Consider the following 24089-nt stretch of genomic DNA (forward strand, 5'->3'; position numbering starts at 1 on the left):
ATGGGGGGGGGGTGTGTACAAGGAGTTCCCCCCTTTCCCCCTCATCCCTCCAGGAGCACAGCCTGTACGCCACAACTGTTGCACACGTGCAGCTGGGACTGCCCCCACGCCCCCCGCCCCCTTGCCTGCAGGGAAGGATAGGGGGGACCCTGCAGCCCCCAGCTCAGAGACACCCCACAGGCACTAGCTACTGCAAACAGGTTTATTGACAGCTGTCAGCAGAAGGGGGTCATGGAGAGCAGGGGCTACAGCAAGGAGGGGGGCAGAGCCCGGCCCCGCTGGCTGAGCCCAGCAGTGCTGCCCCTCGCTGCCTGCTGCCAGCACCTCCCGCAGCCTAATCTACCGCAATCCCCCTCCAGCCCCCTCCCCTCCAGCCCCCCATCCCCACCCTCCCCCTGCCCTCATGATGTCTGGGGCATCTTCCCCCCAGCCCCTGGTAGTGCTTGGCTGTAAGCCCTGTCATGCCCCCCACCCCACCCCGCCGCGTCCCACGGAGCCAGAGGGTGCTGGGGGAAGGGGGTGGCAGGGGGTGGCCGTGCAGGGAGAAAGCGGAGTCCTGGCTGGGAGAGCCTCCGTGGGCGAGCAGGCGTGCGCGGTCCCTGGGCGCAGCAGCCTCAGAACACACCTGGGGAGACAAGCGGAGGGGGGGACACAACAGCACCTGTGAAACCCTCCTTGGACTAGGGCTGGGGAGGGCAGGGAGGGAGGAAGGTCCCAGGAGAAAGAGGAGGAGAGCCAAGGCAGGACCGTGGGCAATGGTGAGGGTGGGAACACCTGTGAGCATCACTGAGGGTCACTACTGCTGCGGGAAGCAGGGAGGGACAGTGCCCTGCAGGGTGTGCAAGGCGTAGGGAAGGGGGTGACCAGGCAGGTTCTGCGATGGCGGGGGGGACAGAGGAGGAGGAGGGGGTACAGGCAGGAGCGACAGCATCCAGAGGCGAGAGACAGACACAAGGCACCAAGCAGAACCCACGTGCACACCCCTTCTGGCAAGGAGGGAGAGCCTGACCCAGTACTCCCCAGCCTGGGCAGGGGCAGGCAGCGGGCAGGGAGGCACCAGCTGGGGCCCCTGCCCTTCTGCTGGGCAGGCGGGGAGAGAGGAGCAGGCAGAGCCGGGACACATCTGCCCATGGGCATCCTGTGCTTCCAGGAGCCAGGGCAACGAGCTGTCCCTCTTCCCGGGATCCCACCAAGGGCCGCTCTTCCAGCCATGACCCCCAACTCTGGCAGCCCCTCCACCCCCGGGTGCCACCAGCCACCCACCCACCTGAGCAGCAGCAAGGAGGCAGGGCAGGAGGGACTTCGTCCCTTGCTGGGGTAGGCAGGAGCCAAGTCCCAGGCAGCACGTCCCCACCTCCCCTTTCCTCTCCCTGCCCCATGGGGAGGGGGACACAACCCCAGCCCCACACTCAGAGCAGGGGGCAGTGCCACTGCTTTGCTTTGGGGGCAGGTTCGTGCCCCGCTGTGGCAGGGCTGCTGGCCCCCCGCAGCTCCCGCTCCGGCCCCCCCTGGGGACCACGGGCTCTGTGGGTGGAGGATGAGGTGCCAGGGCTGCCCCCCGGTTCCGGCAGGGTGCCGGGGCCATGCCCACCTGCTTGGTGGTGCCCTGCAGCCTCCATCTCAGACAGGCTGTAGGCCATGGCCAGCTGCAAGTCCTCATCCTCGTCCTCGCTGTCCGTGTAGAGGCAGACTGGTGAGGAGCTTGGGGGTCGGTGCGAGGTGGGCGGCGGGGGCGAGGGGGGCCGTGGGCTGGGGAAGGCTTGCTGTTCCCGCCGGCTCAGCTCCAGCCCCAGTGCCATGTCATCAGGGACGCCTGTGGGAACAGGGGCAGGGGACAGGGGTCGTGTCTGCTCCAGCACTCCAGAGCTGGCACGAGGTCCCAGCAACTCCTGCCCACCCCACGAATCCTCCCTGACAGATCCCCAAAGCCAGGCCAGCCAGGGCTCAGCCCAAAATCAAGCCTGGATGCAGCACGCCCCAAAGGGAAAGGGTGCTTGGAGGTGGCACTGCCAGATCCCAAGTTGGTCTGCAATGCCACTTCTCACCATCGATGTGGATCGACTTCAGCTCCCCATCCTCCTCCACTTCCACCCGCTCCCGCCCGTTCTCGATAATCCTGCAGACAGACAGACAAGTGGATGGTCAAGGGCCAGCCAGCTAGAGCATCGCAGTGGCATGCTGCAGGGTCCAAGATCTGCTGATGAGGGGGTCCACGGGGATGAGGTGGGCCAGCACTGCCCTCACCGCTTTGTGGTGATGCGCCTGCCATTAACAAAGGTGGTGGAGGTTGAGACGGAGCGGAAGCCCAGCCCTGCATCGGTACCAGAGCCAAAGGACGAGGCAAAGAAATCTGGAGAAGGAAGCAACAAGGTCAGTGCCAGGGGGTGGGAGACACAAGAAAGACAGGGGATGGACCCTGCAGAGGGGGATGCAGTGTCCTGGGACTACTCTGCTGGGTAGAGACTGGCAGCATCTCCTACCTGAGGATCCTGGGAAGGGGGAAAAGAAGTGGCCACCCCCATGGTGCCGGGGGCCAGGTCCTCGCAGCTCAGAGAAGGGCAGCATCTCATCTGAAAGGCAGGGCCCCCGCCATCAGCACTGCTCCCACGGCTTGGCAAGCCAGAAGCAGGGCGCTGCTGTGGGGACCCCCAAGCTGGGGCCAGCCATGTGCTCTGCCCCTGAGCCCACCCCTGGACCCCCATGCCCCACACACACCAAAGAAGTCGGCGAAGGGGTCTCGCCCGCCGAAGAACTCCCGGAAGACGTCGTGAGCACTGCGGAAGGTGAATGTGAATTCAGGGGCCCCAGCATCAGCCCTGGACCCCCCTGGTCCTGCTGGAGGGAAGAGGCTCAGAGTTAAGAAGAGCCCTGGATGGGAACACCCAAGTGTGGGGAGCCCTGGGGTCACAGACCCACACTGGATCTTCAGATGGGGCCATATCCAGAGCTGCAGTAACCCCCACAGCCCTGCTCACCCACTCACCTGCCCCCATGAGTCCATCCTTCCCATAGCGGTCATAGACATCGCGCTTCTGTTCTGGAACGAGAAGAAAGGGGACTGCGGGGAAGCTGGCTGCCAGGCATGGGCACCGATGCTTCCCCTGGCCAAGGGGGATGCCATGAGCCCCTGCCATGCCAGCACTGCTCCCAAACCCAAGTCAGGGCCTCAGGCAAGGATGCACAAGCCTCAGCCCCACCGGGGACACCTCATCCTGGAGGCCAGCACCCCAGCATCTCTCCCAAGACCTGTTCTGAGGGAAGGTAACCAGGCCCCACAAGCCAGGCAGTAAAGCTGCCTCCCAGGCATGTCCAGGGATGCCACCTGATGAGCCCAGCAGCAGGACATGCCAGGGTGAGCAGTCCCAAGGGTGGGGGGACACATGAGACAGCACCATGGCCTCTTACTGTCTGACAGCACTTCGTACGCCTCGGCGATCTCCTTGAACCTCTGTTCAGCATACTCCTTGTTGTCTGGGTTTTTATCTGGGTGCCATTTCAGTGCAGCCTTCCTGTACCTGCACAGACAGGCAGCAATGGGCATGTAGCAGCCCTTGGGTACTGGGGGAGTCCTGGGCCAGCAACCCCCTTCTAATCGCACACCTCCGACCCTGTAGGCAGGGGCATCCCAAGGCTGCTTCACCCCACACCCTACAGCTTCAGGCATCAAATGGGAGCTCCCTGGACTGCTGCTTCTGCCTCCTGAGCAAATATTTGTGGCATGACCCCAGAGGTGCAGCCTGTGCCCACCTTAGCTGCCCTTGGCAATGGCTCCGGACAATGCTTACAGGTTTGCTCTGGAGCCTTCCTGGGCTCCACCATGGGCACGCATGGATGAGGGGTTGCTGGGGGTCTCCTGGGTCCAGGTGAGCACAAACAGCCCTTTCTTCCTGCCTGCAGCTAGCTGGGGTTAACCCAGGCTGCCCTGCTTCTCTCACCCACTCTTTGGAAGCCCCCTCAGCAGGGAGCTCTGTCACCCCCAGGTGACACCCATCCACACCTATTCCCCCTGGTGATGCCTCATGCCAGTGAGAGCAGTGAGACCTCAGCAGGGTGCCAGACAGCAGCTGTGGGAGGCTCTGTCCATCCCCAGGCCTCCCCTACAGTGCCTGCGGCACAGCATGTGACCCACCAACACAGCCCATGTCCCTACCAGGGGACATGGTGCTCCCCACCCTGTGAGCACCGGCCCCCAGACCCTGTCACTAGCAGAGCCCCCACGCCCCAGCCCCTGTCATCCCTGCACCCTCTGGCAGAGAGAGGGGATGCCTCCAGACACCAGCAGGACCCACCTCCCACCTTCAGCCCCAGGCAGAGAGCAAGGACAAAGGGACTAAACCCCACCAAGAGATGCCTTTGTGCAGCAGCAAAGCCCGGCCCTGCTCTGGCCTCCGCACAAAGGAAACAAAGGCTGGATTGTCACCTCTGGAGCTGGTCCCTGTCTCCACCGGCTCATAGGGAGCCCCTGCTTTGCAGGTGCCAGGGTAGTGGGGGGGGTCAGGCTGACCTGCCCGACAGGCAATGGCACGCCTGCCGCGCACTTACGCCTTCTTGATGTCGTCGGCAGTGGCGTTGCGGCTCACCCCCAGCGCTTCGTAGTAGTCCACCATGACGTGCGGCTGTCCCGTGGGGTCACTGCGGGGAGGGAAGGCAACGTCAGGGGGTCCGCAGGCTGTGAGGGGGCATGGGTGGGCTGCTCTGCCCTCCCTGGGCACCCCAGCCACCCCGCAGGTCCCCCCGAGAGCAGCTCAGCAGCAGCCCTACACACGGCTCCCCAGCACCCTTGCCGGCGCCTCGGCCACCTGCATGCACCCACAGCCCCAGCCGGGGACCCTTGCTGCTGCCGCACCGGCGTCCCCCCAACTTGCCCAAGCAAGGGGACAGGGATCCCTGCCGCCCGGCCCCGCGACGTGTCCACCCCGCTGCCACAGCTCCCCTCCTGTCCCCCCGGGAGGCTCTGTCCCAGGCCGGGGGGGAGGCAGCGGGAGCAGCCCGCTAAGGTGCTTAGCGGCTGGAGCGGATTAAGGGCTCAGCGGGGACCCTCCGCGGCCCCGGGCACCTCGGGGCACTTCAGCCGGCCGGCCCGCTCCGGACCGAGGATGGGAGCGGGATGCCGCTGCTCCAGGCCCCCCCGACCCCCGGGTGCCGCGACACCCCACCCCCCCCGCCGGTACTCGCCGCCCGCCCGCGCCGCTCGGGCGATCAGCTGACGGGGAGGGCGGCGCTGGCGCCAGCCCCAGCGCGGCACCGGGAGCGCGGCGGGGCGGTGCCGCCGGGGACCGCCCCCCCCGGCCCGCTGTAAACACGGCGCTCCCGGTGCCGCCCGGCCCGGCGCTGCTGCTGGAAGTTTCCGCGCCGCCCCCTCCCCCGCCGCCTCCGGCGGCCAGCCCCGGGCTGCCGACCGCGGATCTAGGCCACCGGGAGGGGCGGGGGCGGCAGCACGGAAAGGGACCCCGCCGCGCCGTCCCCGCCGCCCCGGCGCGCAGCTCCCCCGGTGCGCCACGGTCCGCCAGTGCCCCCTTGCGCCCCTCTCCCTCCGCACCCCCCCCCACCCCCGCCCCGAGCCGGTGCCCACCTGAGTGCCGCAGCCGAACCCTTCCCGCCCGCCCCGGGCCGCCCGCGGCCGGCGTTGCACGTCCCCCCCCCCCCGGCCGCCGCGGGGCCTGGAGGCGGGCTCCGCCGGCTGACGAGCGGCAGCTGCAGCCAACCGCGGCGGCGGCGCCTTGTGACGTCACGCGTTCGCTTTTCAGGCGGGTGAGGTCATAGAGAGGCGTGCTCACGGGCCTTCGCCGCCGCCCGGTCTCCGTCCCCGCGGCCCGGGGAGGGACCTGGCCGGGGCCCCCGCGGTCCGCTGCCCCCCGGCCCTGCCGCGCCCCCCCCCCCCCCCCCCCCCCCCCCGCAGGGCCCCGCAAGGCGCCGCGGGAAAATCAGGCGGCGGTGGGAGCCCCCCCTGCGGCCCCGGGCTCCGCTCCCAGGGTCTGCGTGTGCGCCCGGGGCAGCACCGACGAGGGGGGCACTGACCCCGCCGGCCGCCCCCGGTGCTGCGAGCGCTGCGGGCCGCGGCCGACCCCCTCCTCCCCGGGCGGCACCCGGGCGCCGCTTGCCCCTGGCCCGCTGCCCGGTCAGCTGCCCTGCCGGTCCCTGCCGGAAAGGCCCGCGGGAGGGGACAGCTGGGGTGACTCAGCGCTCTGCCCCGGCCGTGCCGCCGCCGCGGCGGGGGCGTGCAGGAGGGCGGGCGCCGGGAGCCCGGGCTGTCTGGCACCGCTGCGGCCCCGGCAGAGCATCACCAGCCCCGCACCCTTCCCAGCCCTGCCCGGGCCGAGGGGAGCCGGGAGCAGCCAGCCACCCCGGTGCCGGGGCTCAGGGGACAGCCGCCCCTGGGAGCTTTGACGTGGACTTTCTTCTCTGCATGGCCCCTGCCCAGCAGCTGCTGTAGAGGGGCTGTTCTCGCCCATCCGCAGGGTCACGGGCTGTCCCGAGGCCACTCACCTGCACCCATGCATGTGTCTTGGCCAGAGGGATGCTGTCCCTTCTGGCTCTCTGCACGGGAGAAGGAGGAAGCCTGGTCTTTGCAGGGCCAGAGCCTTTTGGAGCCCCACCACTCCTGCACTGCAGCTGGGATGTCTTCCTCACCTCCCATAGATCCCTAGCTGGGAAGCCTGGCAAACTTTCCTAGGGCTGCTGTACCCGGCAGGCTGGGGAGACCTGGGTGCTGAGACAGGCCGTTCCCAGCAGTCCTCAGGGAACGGTTTCAGGACAGCCGTCCCCGAGAAGAGCCCTCCCCAGCCATGAGCAGTGGGCTTGGGGGAGCACCAACCGGCACAGGTGAAATGCCAAGGGTATCTCTTGTGCCGAGGAGCATCTCCTCCCCAAGGGATGGGAGACCTGTCCCCTGCCATCCGACAGCACTTGATGATTTCCTTAAGTGACTGCTTGGAGTATTCCCTGCTGTTGGGGATTTTCTCCTGGATGCCATTGCAGCAGTGCCCTCCGGCACCTGCCTGACCAGGAGCAGGGAGTGGGCTCCCTGGGGTGGCTGCCTCTGGCCAGGGTGCCCTCGCTGGCTGTCAGGGGCTCTGGTTTGGCTTATGCCCAGCAATGGGTGCCGGGCTGGCCCGGGCCCGGCTGGCATGGGCACTAGATGGAGCCACAGGCTGCTTCACAGGGACCCCACCCTGCTGACTGGGAAGCCAAGGATATGCCACCAGGACCTAGCCGAGTCTCGGCACGTTGCTTTCCTTCCTCATGCTTTTGCAGCTAATGTGGGAATAAGGACGTCCCAGAGCTGCCAGGTCTCAGCCCACTCTGTGCCCAACGGATGGGGAGGCTTCCGTGCTGTGAAAAGGAGAGGGACCCATATGCTGGCCAGGGCTCTGGAGTCAGGGGAATGTATTACTGTTGCTTTCATGGCACGTGTCCCTCACCCATGAGATCAGGATATGCAGTGAGGACTTACACCTCCCTCATGTCCTTATAGGAGGCCGTGTGGAGTTGGGCAGTAGCCTACCGAGGCACTGGCAGGAGAGAGGACGTGGTGCCAACCACACCTTGCCCCAGAGCTGCCACAGTCACTCCCCTACTCAAACCAGCAAAGCCAGCCACCTCGCAGCAGCCGAAGAGAGGCAGCCCATCACCTGCTGGTGCCTCCCATGGCATACACCTTCAGCCACAGCACCCTGCCCTCTTTTCCCTGCCCTTTCCTCCTAGGTCAGCCCGAAGTCCTGGTGCACCCACCTGCCAGCCTGGCTCACACCAGCTTTGAACCCAGCACAGGCATCTTGAGTGTATCTCAAGAAGACCTTTGTTTCTTCACAAATTCTGGGGATTGCTGCGTTGTGAACCTGTTTTTAGCTTTCCAGGGTCACAAAAATGCTCATGAAATATTCCTTGAGGCTTTCTGAGAAAAGACCTTTGGGGTGAGTGAAGCAGGACCCCAAAGGACCAATTTTTTTTTTTAATCCGAGTTACCTGATCTCTTAGGAAGCCAACCGAATTGCGTCATGAACTCGTGCTATATTATTATGCAAACCACATATTAAAAGAGATTTTTTTTTCAGCGCTGAGCAATATTTCAACTTTTGGTTTCCTCAGGAGAACACAAACCCTTTCACAGCTTACTCAAAATGACATACTGCAAAATCATATTCTTGGCAAATTTTGAGCTGTGAAGTGCTCAGTGAGCCATAGCCAGCCATCTCTTCCCTCCCCTTCTCCCTGCTTCCTGAGGGAAGGTCCCCATTCCAGGGCAGTCATGTGGAGATGCAGCAGGGAGGGAACAGGAGCTGGAGCTGGTGGGATGGAGTGAGAAGTGGCTGAGCAGAGCGAGGCAGGCTGCTGGATGCCATTTCTGTGCCACCTTCCTCTGCCTGCCCGCTCCCAGGAGAGACAACAGCAGCAGCCATGACCATGCTCCTCACCTCTGGGCATGGCTACAGGGTCGGTGAAGCCTCCAGAAAAGGGGTCAGTAGGAGCAGTGGGTTTTCTCACCCCTGGAAGAGCTGCACCAGGGTGGGACATCACCAGCTGGTGACAGCTGAGGACATCACTTGAGTGGAGCACACATTTTTAAAATCCACATTCGTTCTTTTACCCCCAGTCCTGCTATCTCATCTAAACAGCCCTGCTCAGCTCCTCTGAGTTCTCTGCACAGTCGATTTCTCCATACCCTCATGTTTTTGATGCTCCTCGTGTTTGTCTCAATGGCCATGCTCTCAGCCACCTGCCCATCTCTTTCTTAATATGCTCTGTTCTCATCCCAGCTGACTTTTCTAGAATTACACCTTCTAGGAGCTGGGGAGTATCCAGAGAGGCAAAGTCATCTGGCTGCTTTTAGTTGGTGTAGCAGGACAGAGAAGTGAGAAACAGCAAAGTCAGGGTGACTTTCATTCAAGGAGGGCAATGACTTTGGGACAGATTTAGGGATGTGATAGACACAGGCTGTGCATCCCAGGCACCGCCCCATGGCAGTGCATGCCTGCGGTGACAACAGAGCTGCTGCCCCAGCCAAAACCCAGGCAAAACTGAGGTGCTTGCAGATTTTAAATCAACAGCGTCAGAGGCTGGCAGAGGTGGCAGAAGCCCACGACTAAATAGGTTATCCATGACGAGCACTCGCATGGGCCCAGGCAGCAGCTGAGCTTCACAGCAGTAAGAAGTTTCACCCTGTCCCTGGCACATAGTTGATAACAGGGTGGGCCGCAGAGCCTGGACAATCCCAAGACGCAGAGGAGCCAGGCATCCCATGACACCGGGGGGTGAGTGTGGGGGCTGCATGGTCTAGAACTGACCCCAAGGGAAGGGAGATCAGGGGTGATGAAAAGGCTGATACCACACACCCCCTCCTAATGCTGGGGAGCCCTTCAGCCATGGAGGGGAGCAGAAGTTGTGGCTGACGAAGGACAAGAAGGAATTTTATTGAGAAGCAAAACCTGATGTCACTCATGCACATCAACACGCTGGTGCAACCCAACCAGACTCCCAAGCACCAAGACCCTTGTGTCCAGCTGGCTTGGCCAGGTTTTTCTTCAGTGCCCGGTAGGACTGGGGTCACCCACTGTCTGGTCTTCACCATGCCCTTCAGCTACATGGCCAGCCTTGCCTTTGCGCTAATAGGCATAGCTCAAAGGTGAAAAAGGAAACAACAGGGTGAAACAAAAAAGGAGATGCACTCAATTCCTTTGCATTGGAAGAAAACAAGAAAAAGCACAAAAGTATGCCAGTAAGCAGCCTCCTGCTGTTTTCCATAGCCATTGGTGCTTAAATACCAGGCTGTGGATACAATGGAGGAGGCTGTAATTTGGATGCCATCTGTAACAAACCAGTGTGTAAAGCATCACCTGCTAAAATTGACACTTTCAGTTCATCAGGCCCACACTGAGATTATTAATGGACCTAACAGGGTCTTATTGAGCTGCTGATGGTAATTTTTAACAGCTAGGAAAACTGGGGTAATTCCAAAGGACTGAAGGACAGAAATCATTCCAGTCGTTAAGAAAATAAACGGGTTGACCCAGAAAACTCTAGATTACTGATAATACCAGAAAAAAATAACTTAAGAATTAATTTTGATTCTGTCAGCGGAGAATTAAAACTGAAAAAAGCATTTAGTACTGATCAGCCGTGTCTCAGGGAAGGCAGGTATTGCTATGCAAGCTTGTCATCACCTTTCAGCACAATTACATGTCTGGCTGATTCAGATCAACACCACCGGCATGACATCCTTACTTGGAAGCTGGCAGGAGATAGTGATAACAGCATTTGCATAAAACACGATATTGCCGCAAAGAGGGATGGAATAATCTGTTTTCCATGTCCATGGAAGAAGAAGGCTCATAGCTGCTGCCAAAGGTCTTTACAGATCTACTTTTTGCATTGTCCCAGAACATTGACCTCGGCATGCCAAGCCAGCCTGTTTATGTTACTACATTGTTAAGGACATATGAGATGCATCAATAATAAAGGTGCGCTTGTTAGCCAGGAACTATACTGCTGAGGGCCTTTGTGCTGCGGACCCCCAGGTGTGGGTGCAAGGCCCACAGTGATAAGAAATGTTGACTAATAAAAATTTCGAAAAATGTGAAGCTTAGTGTGGTAATAGCTAGTGAAGGGGACAATTAGCTATTAAGGATGATTTAGAATTGCCCGATTAAAGGGCCACATTGCAGGAAAATTTGCTTTTTTACAGTGAAATACAAAGTAATTGATTTGGGAATTTGGAGGAAGGGGCGGGCAGTCTTGTCACTTTTTACTCTGCACATCCACTTGCCACCCTCAAACTTTATCAGCAGTAATTTGGGTTTTATTTCAAGACCATTGATTAAATCATTAAAGCTGGAGGTGCCTGGCAGGGATCCCCACAGAAGACGGGCAGCCCTTTGCTGATGATTCACCATTGTCAAGCAGCACTTGGGTACCCCAGGCTGCCTCACCAGGCACCACACTAACACTGCTGCTCACTCCTTGGGACACCCTCTGCACTACAAGCCAGTTACATCTCTACCTTCCCCCTGAGCAGACCTGTCATCTCAAGAATGGAAACCAGGCTTATTTGCTGAGGTGGGTTTTCCATGGCCAATTGATGCCTGGTAAGGATGCTGAGGGTCCCCCAACACATGCAGGAGCCCTTGGTACGCATCTCTTGCCAGGCTCCGTGTCCTGTTGTTCGGGAGGTGATAAAGCCTTCCTGGTTGTGTTCCATGCAGGGCTATTAAATGGCACCGTGAGAGCCACGCCAACCCAGGGAAGGGCACAGCAGCCCTGGGGTGCACAGGGTGACTGGACATGGATCCTGCTAATGAGGAGGACCACATTAGGCATAGGAGCTCAGCAAACCAAGGCTCCTGAGTCCTTACAATAGGGAAACCCTGCAAAGTAGCTGTTGCTTTACATGCACAGCCCCTCATCATCCAACTTAACTCTGCTAGGAATCTCTCATATATGTGTTCGAGCCAGGCATCCTCAGGATGACCACTGAACACAAGCTCTCAGCCCAGTGACCTGAGGCCACTGGCTCGAAGCGCCCAGGGCTCTGGGAGGAGTAGGGAGGACAGCCTTGGTTTCGCATACCACACTCTGTGTGCACACAAACAGCTCCAGGCAGGAGTACCCTGGGAGCCATTGCCAGGTTGGGTTATTAAATGCATCTTTTATCTCATTAACCATTTCCTTTTGACATTCACTAGTGCTTGGCCAGCTGCCAGCACCTCCTTTCTGCTTTTAACAATTCTATGGCAATCCCCAAGACTCCAGGCTAGTTTCTCCAGGCCCAGCTCTGTTCTCAGAGTGCCGTCAGGCTGGCAAGCTGTTCGTATTACACACAACACACTTCCAAAAGCAAAACCCTCCTTGCTCACATCTGTCCAGCCATCAGAAGCTCAACTCTTTCCCAAAAACCAGGGCAGAGAAGAGCTGCTCCTGTGCCAGGAATTGTTTGCTTTCCCAGGGGACATTGGACTTGCTCACCTGCCAGTGGTTAATCTACCTCAAAGGAGTGGGTGCATCTGCAGAGATGCCCAGGATGAATCTGCCCTATCCTCTCTGCTACCCAGAGGCTGGGCACTCAGCCACAGTCCTGCAGATGAGACGTACTCCTGGGAGCAGGGGAAGTGATTGCTGCCTCTTGCCCCATCACTGCCAGCTCACATAAGCACGCTCTGCAGCATTGCAACAGAGCTGACCACAGCTTTGTTGCAATTCTTGAGAACCCATAAGACAGGAAGGCCCAAAGAGTCAGGGATAAAGACATCACCATGCCTACGGTCTTGCCTGGGCCATGCAGAGCCCCTTCAGCCTGATGGGGTAACCTGTGCTTTGCCAGGAGCTCCTACCATCTACCATCACCCAGCCATGCAGAATTCATTGCACTTCTGCTTGCAGTTATTTCTACACTGCTTGTCCCACCGCCAGCTCCAAGAGCTCCTGGAGAAGAGGAAAAGCAGCACTGGCCCCTCCACACAGCCCACCGGTGCTGCAACACTGGCATCCCCTGCAAGCACTGGGACATCTCAGCAGGCTGAGCCCCTCTATCACCTGCCCGGAGGCAGCTTGCTCACACAAGGCATGCTCAGAACCCTGACATGAAGTCACTGCAATTAGCCAGCTGAGGCCTTATTTTGCTCCCGTGGGTGTGTAGCTGCCTTTCCCAGGATGTGAGGAAAGGTGGATGACACTGGCAGCCAGGGAGGCTGACTCTGAACCAGGGAGGCTGCTCAGCCAGGGCTGCTGTGCCCGAAAAAGAGCTAGTCCAAACTCGTCCGCCAGTCCCTCTTAGCCTTGCAGGTTGGGGCTCAGCATGCGTGCGGGGCTGCCTGTATCCCTGGGAGTGCCTCCCCGCTCTTGCCACTGCCCGGTGATTCAGGGCTTAGGACTGTAGCAAGATCTGGAATTAGCTTTATTGTTCCTGTAACACAGCACATGCTCCAGGCAATGCAGCGGGCGTTTCACAATTGACTTCATTTTATCTGAACCAGCAATTACTCTGCTGTTGCTCAGCTCCAGCAGAGAGAACTTCTGTCAGATCACTGCCGTTCTCTGCATCCCAGCAGGTCTTCAGGAGTAAATGCCACACTTGGGTTATTTAAGACATCCACTGATGAAGATCCCCTCTATCTACTCAAGAGGAAGGATGAGGTGCTCAGGGGCCTTTTCTGACTTTAACAAGGCATGCATATCTTAGGGAATGGCAAAGGGAACATTTCTGCCTGTCTCCATGCTGTGCTAGAACATTTCATGGTGGCAAAGCATGTCCCTAACGCTGTCAAGCTGGAAATGCAGCAGCAATAAGACATACAATGCTGGAGCAAGCTGTGCTTTAGGGACCCTACACAGTGGCTTGCTGGGATACTGCTGGGGCAGTTAGCATCGCAAGGGACTAGCTTGAACTCACAGCATCTGCAAGATGCAGTGCAAGCCTCATGCTTTCAACAGACTCATTAGTTTTACCAGCCAATGTTGTTTGCCCTGTGTTAACAGAGAGCTGTCTTTCTGCTTTGAGAAAGTTGTCTTCACAACTCACCGTGCAGCAGAGCACTACTGGATTTCTGGGCTTACCAGCCCAGCAGCTGGGTTTGCTGCCCAAGTCCTTGGCTAAGCAGGAGGCAGTGTGTGGCTGTACGGGGCTCTGGGAGCTGTCAGGTTGAAGGAGCTCCCTCCTGCCTTGTGGCTTCTGGGCTCAGGGTGCTGCCATGTCATCCAGTGCAGGCACTGCTGGAGAGCAGACTGCACAGGGGACTGATGGGCTGGAGGCATATCCCAGCTCCTCCACCTCTCCGCTGAACCACACTGCTAAGAGGATTATGGGCAGGGCGACTGTGCAAGGATGGAGCGAGGGGTAAGCAGGGCAGGCACAGATGCAATCTCTTTGGGAAGCTCTTGTCTGAGGTTAAAGACACAGAGAGGAGCCCTGCTCCTGAAGCACCCCTCATCACCTGGTGCTTGCCTTGTGCTCCCCTCAAGCTGGGCTTAAAGTGGAGGGCACTGGACTTCCTCCCTGAACCCACAGCACAGCTGTGGTCTCTTCTAGCTTCCCAAGAGAGTCATGTCCCCAAACTGCCCCGTGACACTATTTGCTCTGCCTGGAACAGCCCGGGTGGAACTGAGGTCTGAAAAGTGGGAACAACAGTTTGGGCTTTCCGCAGTGAAGGGAACAGGGAACCAGGGTGTGGATGGCATGTACCAGACTAGACTCTGAATAGGACATCTCTTCCCCACTTTCAGCTCTGGGTGCTTTTAGGTGTGGCAGACCTTAACATACTTCTGGAAGACAGCTATTTTGGAGGCTTTGTTTGGGTAACTGCAAGCTCTGCTGACAAGGGGTTCCTGTTAGCAGCAGGTACCTGTCCGAGAGCTGGCTGATCTCCTGGGCCCTGTGTGCAGCAGCAAGCAGGGGTTTCCCCCTACAATGTGCAGGGCTCTGCCCCTGGGGTATCTTCAGTCTGGTTTTCCCTTTCTTCTGTTAAGAGATGGTTGAATTCTGACTCACGAGCCTAAAATATGCCTTGCTTGCTTTATGTACCCCCCTTGGTGCTGGTGCAGGGTCCAAATTTGTTCTGAGTGGTGATGAAAATGATTCCTGAGCAATTCTTGCAACCTTGTGATTTCTGATGTGATCTGAAAATGTTTAGAGACATCTTAGGCATGTGGGCAACATCTCTGTGAGATGAGAGAGGGGTTGCCTCGGGATGAATCTTCTTCCAGCCAGGGCAGGCTCAGCCTCCATTGTGTGCTTGCAGGCTGCTGCTACCAGCATCTGGCAGGCTGCTGAGCAGTTAGGCACTGACAAGATGCAGCTGATTGGTGCTTCCTGGATTTAGCCAGCTGTTCTTAAGCATTTCAGAAAAGCTTAGGCATCTGTTTGGGCTTTTCAGATCAGAGGTACATGGAGATGTATAGCTCTGAATGACTCATGGCTCTCTTGTCAGTCATTGCTGCCCTGCTTGTTCAACATCACAGCATCTGAGCGGTTATTTTCACTGTGAGCACGCATTTGCAGTAATGAAAAACTGGGGATGTTTCACCCTCAGCTCTCTACCAGGATGGTATGTAAACAGATCCAGGCATGTCTTGGAGAAGTATCACATCATTTTACACCCCAAGGTGCTACCAGATTGTCACACAAATCTTCTGAAGTTGGGTGAACCACTCAAGCCTTGTGCAGCTACCTGCCTTCTTGCTGCCTAGCTCTGACAATTGTGCTTCCAAGCACTGCTGCAAAGCATTCATGCTATAAACACCCCGGAATTAATCAGCACCATAAAAGTAAGGAGGATGCTGGGAGACACCCAGCCAGAAGTGACGCCTTGGCATGCAGTACCCATTTCAGTGAGCACCTTGGCAAAGATTTTCATGGGGAAAGATGATCACATCTCTCCTTTTCACACCAATTAACTTGTAGGGCTCAAATTTTGATGCCTCAGTGCTACCAATTACTCTCTCACTCTCATGGACTGTCTGCATCAGCATGGCCTGTGTTATCTAGTGATTTCTGAGGTCGCTCAAAGGACATTTATACCACAGGGAGGAGTTTAGGAATTTCCAGAGTTATCTAGTCACAACAGCATCCTGTCCAGGTTCAGCAGCACTCACAACCTGGGGCACCTCTGTGAAAAATAAACCCTTTTCCCCACCAGCTTGATTAAACCTGCTCTGATTGCTTGGCTCAGCCATTTCTGCAGGTCTCAAAAATGTGTTGCTTAGACACCAGCACAGGCTTCACAGCAGTACCACTGCTTTCAGTCACTTTACATGTGTTCATCAGCGAAGGTGACACTTTCCAGGTGACTCAGGCACAAAGAAAGGCCATTGTGGGTGGATAATTTAGGTCCAGCTTTCAACTTTTGGAGTGAGCTGAGAGATGACAGCGCCTTTCAGTGAAAACTCATTAAGCCAGAGGGCTCAGGCAGAGGCAGAGGCAGGGCTGGCTCTACACCTGAGTGGATGCTGTGAGCATTTTGGAGGGGGGAGGAGAGGATGGACATGTTATTCACCATAGCAAAGGCAGACATCAGTGAAGTCACTGCAAAGAAACTTCAATACTCCCCCTTCAAGGTACTCCAAGCTCTGCCCACCCCCTCACTGGCAATTTCATAAAACTGTGTGAAATCAGATCAAACCCATGGAGGTGCAGCAGAGCCAGGCTGGAGAAGGAGGAGCCTATCAGCAGGCAGGGCTTTCAGGTACAGCTCTGGGGCACAACTGTCCTTGAGGGGCTTGCGGCAAAGGACAGGACAGAGTTTTCCTGCTTTGTCCTCACTGATCTCCAAAGAGGCCAGCAAAGCTTGCACTTGTCTCTGCAGTGTTTCCTCTGCCCATGCTTTTTCCAGAAACTCTCCCAGGTGTTCCTCAGGGGCCTTGTGTGGCTGGCAGAGACCCAGTCCTGTGCTCACCCAGGGATCACATCAGCACCCACTCCCACCAGGAGGGAAGACCTGAGCCAGGTTCTTCCCTAGCTTTCCTTCCTCAGCTCCTGAAGTCTTCTCTCCCGGTCAATGCCTGGACGGTGCCTTGCACCAGCAGGACACCCAGCAAGAAGGCACCGTCCCACTGCACAGCAGAACCCCTCCGCCAGGACCAGCAAGCAAAGCGAGACCAGCCCTTGTGCCCTGCTGCCCTTCCCCCAAGGGGACCCCCTGGTCTCCCGTGTCCCCTGCATGGCAGGACAGGGGTGCTGCTCCTCCGCGTCCCCGCCAACGCACCCAGCCGGCTGCCGGGCAGCGCAGCCGCATATATGCAGGTGCATGCAAATATGCGTAATATAGGCAAATTTATGCAAGCACACGGACCCGTCTCGGGCGGGGCGGCCTGCCTCGGGGCGTCGGTGCCGCCCCCGGTATAAGGCGGCGGCGGCGCGGCCGTCCCGGCGTGCAGAGCTGCGGCAGCCGAGGGAGGCAGGTCGTGCGGCGGCGGCATCATGGTGAGTGCCGGCCCCGGGCTGCCCCCTCCCTCCGGCCCTGCGGGTACTCCCTGGAGTGGGGTGACCCCCGGCGGGACCCTCCCCGGAGCAGGCTGCGACCCCCATAGCTTCCCGCGGGGGCTCTGCTGGAAGCCCAGAGGTGCGAGCAGCTGCCGACGGCAGTACCCGCTGGGCTTCGCCCTGTCCCTGCCTGGCTTCAGCCTTTGCTGAGCTGCTCCCTCCCAGGCGGTCCGAGCCTCCCTGCTCTGAGCATCCCCTCGCACCCGTCCGAGGCAAGCAGGCCACCGGCCAAGCCCCGCCGTGCAGGGAGGCTGGTGTTTGGGCTGACCCTCTCACCTCTCCTCCTCGGCCTTTTAGTAGTGGTGGTTCTGGTGGTTCCTGCCCGCCTCCCCTGGTAACACCTCTGGCCGGGGAGAGTGCACCCAGCTTGCCAGCCCCCCGTGCTTCAGACGCACAGCTGAGCCCCGGCAGCAAGCTGTGGCTTCACCCACTGCCCCGCGCCTCGGGGGAGGGGGGCCAACCCACGGGTGGGCACCGCTGTGGGTGAGCCTGCGGGCTGCCCTGCTGCAAGCCCCGGCTCCTCAGTTCTCAGCTGCTCTGCTGAGCATCCCAGCCCCAGGGTGCCCAGCCATCCTGCCTGCTGACCTGCGGGGCTGTGCTCCCTGCCCCTCCTGAGCCAGACCTTGCCGTGAAGAAGACAGAGTCTGCTGGCTGGTGACCAGCACTGCTGCATCCCTGGTGCTGCTGGGCTCTGCCCAGCCTGCTGTCAGTGCTGCGTCCCACAAAGCCAGTCCTGGCCACAGTGTGTTGGTGGGGTGAAGTGCAGTGATCAGCATAACTCTGACCCCCGCTCTGGTTCACAAGCTCCTTGACCAGAGAAAAGTCCTTTCTCATTTTGTCTTTCTTGTGGTAATCCAGAGGTGCTTGCAGCTGTGTCAAGCATTCGCTGTGCGCTTCTGCTGGAGATCCTGGAGCTTTCTCAGGACTTACTGTTTGCTCCCTGTGTTACAAAACCTTTATAGACCTGCTGGGAGGGATACGCAGGGTGTCACTTTGCCGCTCCTTGCACCTCAGCTTTGGAAAACATGGGGAGGTGGACTTCTGCCTCTCACCATGGGTATCAAGGGCTTCTTTTTCTGTCATCCCTCACTGTCACTGCTGCCTCTGAAATGCAGTACCAAAAGCACCATAGACACAGACAGCCAGGACGTGCTGCAACCCCTGTAACTTCCTCGGACGGCAGTCACTGCTGTGCTCCCGAGCGCAAAATGGCTGGCTCCACCGGCGTCCTGCCAGCTGACTCACAGCAGGGCACCCATCGCTCTGGAAATCCGGTTTGGTTTGGATGCTCCTCTGCCTTGGTTGTGCCTGATGACACATCCAAGTCCCTGGCAGCAGCAGGGCTGAGGCACTGAGTATTTTGGTTCTTGTTGAAAGGGCTTCAGGCTCTGAGGTGCCTCACCTGGAGGGATTGAAGCTGCAGAGCCCCCCTCCACATGGCTTCTCCTGAGGGACCTGAGGCTGCCCTTGAAGCCCTGGGTGAGGGGACCCTCCCACCTCAGCACTGTGGTTCAGTTAAGAAGTGCAGCTAACACTTCCTCCTCCTCCAGAGCTAATTTAGGGAAGCCAAACCTCAGAGCATGGCAACCATTCACTGCTGCAAATCCCTCCCTTGTCAGGCACCCGTCCTCGGTGATGTCACTTCCTCAGCTCCCATGGTCCAGGTGATACTCCGTTATCTCAGCCTCCAACCCTGCTGGTGGAAGAGCTGCTGCAAGGCCCCAGCCCTTAAGCCATCTGGGTGTTCAGAATGGAGAAGATGTTACTGGGTTCTTCTCAGGGCTGTGGGTCGGGGCAGTCCAGGGAATGTGCTGGTCTGGTGTCCTGGGCTCCAGCAGATGCAACTCCATCTCCCTGGGCCCCTGAGGTGGGCAGTACAATGATGGGAGGCAGAGCATCTGATTTGGGAGAGGGCAGCAGATGGGGATGGACAAAAGGTGCCCAGGCTACACAAAAGGCACCCAGGCTACACGGCAGTGTCGCTTAAACAAGCTGGCAAGGGCCTGGGCTGCCCTGTTGGGGTTGTGCACCACCTGTAGTGATTGCATTTGTGGTCCTGTCTTGGATCTGACCCTGCCTCCCCCTCCCCAGCGCGAGTGCATCTCCGTCCACGTCGGCCAGGCCGGCGTCCAGATGGGCAACACCTGCTGGGAGCTGTACTGCCTGGAGCACGGCATCCAGCCCGATGGGCAGATGCCCAGTGACAAAACCATTGGCGGAGGGGATGACTCCTTCACCACCTTCTTCTGTGAGACGGGGGCTGGGAAGCATGTCCCGCGGGCTATCTTCGTGGACCTGGAGCCCACCGTGATTGGTGAGTGCACCTCAGCTGGGCAGTGACAGCGGTCACTATCTCTGGGAACAACCCACTGCAGGACACTCTGTAGGGTGGCTCCTGCTGCCTTTTCCTAGGGCCCGTTTGAAAATCTCTGACATTGTGCCAACATCTCCTAGATGAGGTTCGGGGAGGAGTCTACCGCCAGCTCTTCCACCCTGAACAGATGATCACTGGCAAGGAGGATGCTGCCAACAACTATGCCCGCGGGCATTACACCATTGGCAAAGAGATCATTGACCAAGTGCTGGACAGGATCCGGAAGCTGGTAGGTGACTGCAGTGGCGGAATGTGTCCCCCTGGGCTGGGCTCCAGCATCTGCTGGGAGTGGGAGCATGGGGCGAGTGCTGCTGTGTCCTGGGAGGGATCTGCAGCTACCCAAGCAAAAGTTTGAAACTTCCCTCCAGCAAAGTCAGTGCTTCGAGGAATCTTACTTGGCTCTCTCCACAGGCTGACCAGTGCACAGGCCTCCAGGGATTCCTTGTGTTTCGTAGCTTTGGAGGCGGCACCGGCTCTGGATTCACCTCCCTGTTGATGGAGCGACTCTCGGTTGACTACGGCAAGAAGTCCAAGCTGGAGTTCTCCATCTACCCTGCACCACAGGTCTCCACTGCTGTGGTGGAGCCCTACAACTCCATCCTTACCACCCACAGCACGTTGGAGCATTCAGACTGTGCCTTTATGGTGGACAACGAAGCCATCTATGACATCTGCCGCAGGAACCTGGATATCGAGCGCCCGACATACACCAACTTGAACAGACTCATCAGCCAGGTTGTCTCATCCATCACAGCATCACTGCGGTTTGATGGAGCCCTGAATGTTGATCTGACTGAGTTCCAGACCAACCTGGTGCCCTACCCTCGCATCCACTTCCCCCTGGCCACCTACGCTCCTGTGGTTTCGGCTGAGAGAGCTTATCACGAGCAGCTATCAGTGGCTGAGATCACCAACTCCTGCTTTGAGCCAGCCAACCAGATGGTGAAGTGTGACCCTCGCCATGGCAAGTACATGGCCTGCTGCCTGCTGTACCGTGGGGATGTGGTGCCCAAGGATGTCAATGCCGCCATTGCCACCATCAAGACCAAGCGCAGCATCCAGTTTGTGGACTGGTGCCCCACGGGCTTCAAGGTGGGCATCAACTACCAGCCACCCACGGTGGTGCCAGGGGGGGACCTGGCCAAGGTGCAGCGCGCTGTCTGCATGCTGAGCAACACCACGGCCATCGCTGAGGCCTGGGCTCGCCTGGACCACAAGTTCGACCTGATGTATGCCAAGCGAGCCTTTGTGCACTGGTACGTGGGCGAGGGCATGGAGGAAGGGGAGTTCTCCGAGGCACGGGAAGACATGGCCGCTCTGGAGAAGGATTACGAGGAGGTGGGCCTGGACTCCTACGAAGACGAAGAGGAGGGCGAGGAGTAGAGAAGCCCCTGGCAAAAAGGACCGTGCTCCTTCCCCATGTTACCTGCAGAAACCCTTTGCAATAAACCGTTTCAGAGCCTCTGTGTCTCCCACTAGCCCCCCAGCTGTATCAGTTCCTTGCCAGGTCAGGTGTGTGGTGAGTGCTTCAGCTCTGCTGCTGGTGCTGCTCTGCTTCCTCCCAGCACTCTCTTCTAGCTCTGGCTTGCCCCTCACATATGTAAGAGCCCCAGTACCCGGGGGATATGGCCAGGATGCATGGCATGCTCTGGGGAAGTGCCCAAGCACGTCCATAAAAGGGATCCAGAGGAGTGCTAATGATGTGATCGGAGAAGTACCTAGCTCAGGCATGGGGTCCTCTTTCTGGGCAGCACTTCTGCCTGCTCCCTGCCTGACTCTGTGGTGCTCTGCCATCGCCCTGGGCCACGTGGCCCCACTCTGCCAGCCCCAGCTTGTCTTCTGCATTGTACCCATGCTGAGTCCTGTCCCTGCCCTGCCCGATGGCAAGAAGTCCAAACATCAGCTCCTGGCTCCAGCTGCAAACTGGAGATTTCTGTTACCCATTATCCAGCACGCTGAGTCCAGAGATTAATTTTCCCTGCTTACCAGTAATGCTCCAGCTATGTTGACCCAGAGGGGCTGTCCTCCCCTGCCCTCCTCCTCCCAGCATGCTCCCGTGTCAGCTGGAAGGGAAAGTGTGAGCCAGCCCCGGGCTGCACTGATTGCTGGAGCCCGGCCAGGTGCTTGTCCCACTGCGCAGGACTGCTGGCACTGTTTCCCATGCCCGTGACCAGAGCACTGCGCTCAGACTGAGTGGTGCCTGCTGCTGCGCCAAAACAGGAGTCACTGCCCCTCATGCCAGGTGCTACTCTGAGCCGCTCCTTACGGAAGTCTGAGTGTGGGGCAAGGAAAACCCCTGCTCCTCCAGGAGTTACCCCATTTGCAGAGATACCTTCTCCCCATGTCTTCACAGAGACCTGATTCTGCTGCTGGAAGCACACAGGAGTGGGAATTGTGTCCTATTACTTTTTTTGTAAAGGTTATCCTGCACCTCTGATCTGGACCCCACCGCAGAGGGACACAGCAGTGTCTACTGAGCAGCAGACCCCCCACGGGCAGGGACAGCTGTGTGAGTGCACCCATGCCCTGGCAGCAAGGACAGAGCCCTTTCCCCGCTGCATGGTGTGTGCAAGGCTGGGGGTGCTGGGCTCTGCCTTTTGCCCAGCCAGCAGCCAGGTTGCTGGTCCACGCATCCTCAGCATCAGCCCTGGCTCTGGCAGGGGAGGCTGCGCCAGCTGGGGCTCAAACTGAGCGGCTTCTCTGAGTGTAGTCACAAGTCGTCAACAGCAAATGGGCTGCAATGACCCTTTTTTTTTGCAGCTGGGCCAGCTCCCCAGCCCAGATTTGCTGTGCTGATCTGCAGTCTCGTGGAGGTGTGCGGCACTGCCTGCCTGTCCCCATCAGGAGAGAAAAGCAGTCCTCAGCCAGAGGTCCCCAAAGTACTGATGGCAGAGGGAGGTTTGCAAGCACCTTGAACTCCAGAGCCTGATGCGTATTTCTTAACATGTTTTTCCTACTTTTTCCTGTTGTAGAGGCCTAGGTGGTCTCGAGGTGTCCCTAAATCCCAGGGGATCTGGTGGCAGAGCAGTGTAGAGACTGCTGTACCTGCTCCAGGCCCCATCCTGGTGGCTGAGCACCGCCTGTAACCCCTGTGGTCTGGAGGCCGGACCTCCTGCCCGCAGCCTGGCTGGACGCCCACCGCTTCCTCCCAGCAGAGGAGGGAGGGCAGCTCCGGCCCCCACACCTTAGGGTTTCTCCGCAGCCGGGAGGGACACAGACAGACTCCCCCTGCCTCCAAGGTGGGTACTCCCGCCCCGCATGCAAATGTACCCAAATGAGGGGGCGTGACGGAACCAAGCCCCTCCCACCTATAAGAGGCGCTGCGGAGGGGATTGCAGCAGCCGCAGCTCCGCGCTGAGCCCCGCCGCACCGAGTCGCCGGGAGAGCCCGGACCCCCAGCCGCAGCATGGTGAGTGCGGGCGGGGCGGAGGGCACGGCGGCGGGGGGGCGCCGCAACCCCCCGGAGCACCGGGCACGGCAGAGCAGCCGCGACACGCCCCCTCCTTCCCCGCTGTGACCTTGGACAGCCCTACCGGCCCCTGACCGTGTCCCCCCGCCGCTACTGCCCCGTCGTGTGTGTGTGTGTGTGTGTCCCCTCTGCAACCACCGGTCCCGGGGCGCCTGGGTCCCCCCGCTGACGCAGCGAGGGGGGAGGAGGGGCGGCTGGGGATGGAGAGGGTGACCCCTCCGGTGGGGAACGGTGGCCGCGAACGGACGGGGACAGCTGCCGGGGGTGGAGGCGCCAGCCGGGCACCGGGGGCTAGAGCTGGTCGCTCGGCGGGGCTCCCCCCGCGGCAGCGGGCGCCCCGTCGGGGCTGGCGGCGGCGAACGTGTCTGGGGGTCCTGTCCCTCCCGTCCCGTCCCGCGGGGGTTCTGGCAGCGGCAGAGCGGGCCGGGGCCGCTCTCTAAACCGGGCAATCGCCGCTGCCCTCGCCTGCGGCCGGGGCTATATTTAGCGGCTCGGGAGGGGGACGGGGCCCTGCCAGGAGGCGCAGCGCCCCGCCCGCCGCAGCGCTGACCGGGCTCTGCCGGGACCCTGCCCCGGGCTGCCCCCCCTTCCCGGCGGGCTGAGGCTGCCCTCCCTCCCGGGGGAGGCAGGAGTCCTTGTGCTCCCCCGGCGCTGGAGCAGGGCACGGACCCCGTCGCAGCTCAGAGCGTTATGCAGTCCGGGAATGTGGGAGCAAGGAGCTCTGGGACCCCCAGGCTGAGTAGTGGTGTCCTGCCCGGGAGAGCAGGGTGCTAGGGCTAGCAGAGAAGGGATGCCAGGGGCAGGGGAACAAGAGTGCCAGGGGGAGCAGAGGAAGGATGCCGGGGGTAGCGGAGCAGGCCTGCACCTGCAGGATGGGAGTGCAGAAGGCACTTCAGCTCACAGCCTGCTCCCTGGCACTTCTGCCCACGCAGGTTTTGCAGCACAGGGTTGGGACTGCGCAGCCCAGGGAGTTTCTGTGCTGTCTTAGAGGCTGCTGGGCTTCACCACCAGCCCTCCCCTAGCTGTCACCCACTGCCCCTGCATCCCCAAGGCGCCTTGCCCCAGCAAGCTGAGTGCTTACCTGGCTCTGGAGCAGCAGGAGGGGGGCTCCCCCGTGCTGGTTGCACCTCGTGGGTTAAGTATGTGCCTCTATCAGCTCAGCATGTGTCACTGGGCTGTTGCGGCACTGGGAAGGGGCTGAGGCTGCCAGGGATCCTGGCAGGGTGGCTGGGCCAGGCTCTGTTCCCCACAGTGCTGGAGGACAGCCTCGGGCAGAGTCC

General features: G+C 59.6%; 3 protein-coding genes across 6 annotated transcripts; 1 reads left to right on the forward strand and 2 right to left on the reverse strand.

Annotated features, from left to right (window-relative positions):
• Positions 1-188: 188 nt before the first annotated feature.
• Positions 189-24066, reverse strand: DNAJB2 (DnaJ heat shock protein family (Hsp40) member B2). Of its 4 annotated transcripts, none has more exons than XM_055812234.1 (10): positions 5573-5731; positions 4543-4632; positions 3406-3515; positions 2984-3037; positions 2716-2832; positions 2481-2570; positions 2245-2350; positions 2046-2116; positions 1592-1813; positions 189-625 (listed from the first exon to the last, which is right to left on the reverse strand). In XM_055812234.1, exons 2-10 carry the CDS (start codon positions 4605-4607, stop codon positions 615-617), a joined length of 846 nt encoding a protein of 281 aa, XP_055668209.1. In that variant the 5' UTR covers positions 4608-4632; positions 5573-5731; the 3' UTR covers positions 189-614. The 4 variants fall into 4 exon arrangements, with proteins under 4 accessions (XP_055668209.1, XP_055668208.1, XP_013152222.1 ...); XM_055812233.1 differs by having other exon boundaries at positions 2716-2835; XM_013296768.3 differs by lacking the exons at positions 189-625; positions 5573-5731 and adding an exon at positions 23891-24066 and having other exon boundaries at positions 632-1813; positions 2716-2835.
• Positions 18878-20802, forward strand: LOC101923113 (tubulin alpha-5 chain-like). The gene is made up of 3 exons (XM_005234325.4): positions 18878-19280; positions 19421-19569; positions 19752-20802. Exons 1-3 carry the CDS (start codon positions 18887-18889, stop codon positions 20721-20723), a joined length of 1515 nt encoding a protein of 504 aa, XP_005234382.3. The 5' UTR covers positions 18878-18886; the 3' UTR covers positions 20724-20802.
• LOC129785024 (collagen alpha-1(I) chain-like) lies at positions 21773-23489 on the reverse strand (the record flags this gene model as incomplete). Its single annotated transcript, XM_055812245.1, has 1 exon — positions 21773-23489. A coding segment is annotated over one exon (1152 nt), but the record flags the coding sequence as incomplete, so codon positions are not given.
• Positions 24067-24089: the final 23 nt, after the last annotated feature.

Source organism: Falco peregrinus, chromosome 8 (genome assembly GCF_023634155.1).
Source record: "Falco peregrinus isolate bFalPer1 chromosome 8, bFalPer1.pri, whole genome shotgun sequence".
Taxonomy (NCBI): Eukaryota; Metazoa; Chordata; class Aves; order Falconiformes; family Falconidae; genus Falco; species Falco peregrinus.